Source organism: Branchiostoma floridae, chromosome 5, assembly GCF_000003815.2.
Source record: "Branchiostoma floridae strain S238N-H82 chromosome 5, Bfl_VNyyK, whole genome shotgun sequence".
NCBI lineage: Eukaryota > Metazoa > Chordata > Leptocardii > Amphioxiformes > Branchiostomatidae > Branchiostoma > Branchiostoma floridae.
In genome coordinates, this window is record NC_049983.1 from 7,515,651 (window position 1) to 7,518,908 (window position 3,258).

At 43.8% G+C, this 3,258-nt stretch overlaps 1 protein-coding gene across 1 annotated transcript in view; it reads left to right on the forward strand.

Annotated features, from left to right (window-relative positions):
* The first annotated feature begins 873 nt into the window (after positions 1 to 873).
* Positions 874 to 3,258, forward strand: part of LOC118415654 — a 4,262-nt gene continuing 1,877 nt past the window's right edge. Inside the window, exons 1-4 of the mRNA XM_035820381.1 lie at positions 874 to 1,025; positions 1,406 to 2,105; positions 2,728 to 2,790; positions 3,195 to 3,245. Of these exons, the coding sequence (XP_035676274.1) occupies positions 874 to 1,025; positions 1,406 to 2,105; positions 2,728 to 2,790; positions 3,195 to 3,245 (966 nt within the window). The remainder of the gene's footprint in view (positions 1,026 to 1,405; positions 2,106 to 2,727; positions 2,791 to 3,194; positions 3,246 to 3,258) is intronic.

Consider the following 3,258-nt stretch of genomic DNA (forward strand, 5'->3'; position numbering starts at 1 on the left):
CGCTGACCAGCAAGCAGAAATATCTGAAATCTTTATTAAAATACCATATTGCAGACTTTTTGTCAAGTCTGAATTGTGTTGACATTTACATGTACTCCTCCAGGGAGAATTGCACTAAATGTTAAGTACGGCAATCTAAGTACATTAAGGATCTCGCAAATATGCATAAAAGGAGGCGGACACTCCTCCTCTATGCTCGTCATGCCGCGAGTTCAAAGTAAGGTTGCAAGTCAGTTGAAAATTTTACGACTTTTCCACATCTGCTTGGCGATTCTAGAAAAGTGAAAGGGTAGTGGCAGGTGGCAACAGAACTTCCCGTGTCCCCATGCACACAATTCACCTGCATGACCTATGCACTATAAAGGTGGTTGAGTTAATAAGTAACAAGCAAACGCCACGTTTCAGCAACACCCTTCACGGGGGCACAGCTAGACTGGATTTACGGAAAGGTTTGTTACTATTATAATAGTATACGAACATATAATATTTGACATATTTGACTCGAAACGCATTTCCGCTGTACCCATACTTTTCGCATTTTCCGAATTCTCTAAAATAAACTATAGAATATGAAGTCATTGTGTGTGTGTGTGTTGGGGGGGGGGGGGGGTACAAGGTACTGTAAATAACAGTAGGATACGTAAACGCAGATCGCTGTATGATAATCTAACTTTGTGTACTTCCCTTCATTTGAAACAGAGTCACAACATCAGAAAAGCGACTCTTCCCCTCTCCAGTCAACTGTGCTCCGGTGCAATGGGCGAAATAGGATTCCTTTCAGAGTTTGCATTCCTGCTAAAGCATTTGTTTGCCCTACTCATAGCGGTGGCGATTCTAGTGCTCAGTGTAATTGCCGTGTCATACGGACTCGTGATGATGTTTAAGTTGTTGGAATACGTGCTTGGGACAGCTTTGTGCTATCTAGTTGACATAGTCGTCATCATCATTGAACTGGTCTCCAAACCTTGGAAATGGCTGATGAAAACTCGAAACGACAAAGACGGCGATGAAAAGCCAAGATCAAGGTACTTCAAAAGTTACTTCTTGCATATGTGTTACGCATGATCGTGTACTTCATAAGCACGTTTACAAGGTAGACTAACATATTGATTCCTTCTTAACTTGTGGGAACAAGAAAATCGTCCGTTGATTGTAACGTTATCATTAGTCAACTGCAGTGTTGCACGAAAGGTCAAAACAAGAATTACTATCGATATATCGTAGGTTGATTTAAACTCAGGAAGTTTCATCGGTAACCACAAGGATTCTACAAGCCTACAAACCTTGGTATCCTATATAGTAATGTGATTTTACTAAGGAGAAGATTGTTTCTAGCTAGATCGATATTTGGATATATATAACCGTACAGGTAGCTCTCTCTAAAATTGACCTTTGTCCGGCACAGGTACCACGAATATCGAGTTAGACTTGATGCCGAACAAGAGAGGCATGCAAAAGAGTTGTTCGCCATTCGTCGACGCAAAAGGTGCTTACAGGCTAATCAAAAGCAGGAAGGAAACTTCCTCCGTCTCCGGTTTGAAGACTTCCCACCCGCAGATCAGACGGACCTCATAAGGAGAGGAACCGTCGTGCTCGAAGGGCGGGTAAGAAAGATAGAGGTGCCTACCTCATTCAAAGACATACCGCTTGCAGAGCAATTGGAGAGGTACCACGACAAGATCAAACTCGATGACGAAGAAACGAAGCATGCAGTACAGTTGGTTAGCATCTTCATCGGAGCCATAACGGACTGTGTTATTGCAGAAATAGACTACGAGAAGCCACTGAAGGCCAGACCTTCCCGGATAGAGTACACAGGCAGCATGTACGAGGGCACGAAAGTTCATCGACCAGACGAGTTTGACATCATGGTTGTGATTGACGTCTCAGAAGAAGTCAAGAGCGAAGAGATGACTCCCGGCTACGCAAGGTTCCAATCAAAGAAGGACATATTTGACTGCTTGAGAACCGTCCCTCGGTTCTTTCATTGTTTGCAATTATTGACGGTACCAGAAGACTTCTCCCACTCAGATTTTGTCCCGACATTGTCCCCTACAAAGACGATGGACTGGTTCCATGGACTTGTGCAGAGAGGTGTCAATGGGGTAAGAGCATCTCATTCATGGATGTCTGAGACATGCCACTCATTCTTTTGAGTACATTCTTTTGCAAATGTTCAGGGTTTTCGTCTTAGAAGCTGCTTTTGTTTGATAAAATCTACCAACGGAACTGTTGTAAGTCAAACATATCCCTCCACCTCCCTCCCTCCCTCCCTCCCTCCCTCCCTCCCTCCCATCGAACCATCCATCCATCCATCCGTCCGTCCGTCCGTCCGTCCATCCATCTATACAACCATCCATCCATCCATCCATCCATCCATCCATCCATCCATCCATCCATCCATCCAGCCAGCCAGCCAGCCAGCCAGCCAGCCAGCCAGCCAGCCATCCTTCCATCCATCCATCCATCCATCCATCCATCCATCCATCCATCCATCCATCCATCCATCCATCCATCCATCCATCCATCCATCCATCCATCCATCCATCCATCCATCCATTTATACTGTCCAGCAGTCGGTTACTAGTTATTGCACGATAGATATCATTTTGGTTTTGAGCGTAAGGTAAATTTTCATTATAGGAGGTACCAGAGTTGTTTATATGTTGTGCTGAGTCCATAAGACCATTGGAATTACATGTTAAAATCATCATATCAAAATTGCAGGTATCAAAGCAGGACTGGGGCCCTGTTAAATTGTATCTTTCTCGCCACGGACCAGCTGTAAAGGTTAGCTCGCTTCTTATTTTCGACCGGCCAACTAGCATAAGTTTATTGTAGATTTCTGAGAAGTTTGCAATCAGTCTAATATCATATTGTATATTTCAGATAGTTGGAGGTTCTGCTTGCAATTGCTGTTCTTTTTCGCAGATATCACCGACAGCAACTGATATGTGTAGCGATTGTTTGACTAATTGATGAACCCAGGGAGGTTAAAAAGACCTCCTTGGTGTACTCAAGCACCACCATGCAAAAGACGGAGAAACGAGAATGCTGAGCTAAGCTCTTGAAGCCCATTACAGTCAGATTATTGTTTGTCTATTGCACTACATGTCCCTTACTTGCTTCTGTTTATCTAAATACATTACACAGGCGGATTTATGTAACATTGACTTTCCATATCCGTTTAACAGGTGAACATTGTGAAAGAAGGGACTGATCTGCACATCGCCGTAGACCTGGTGGTGTGTATCCAGC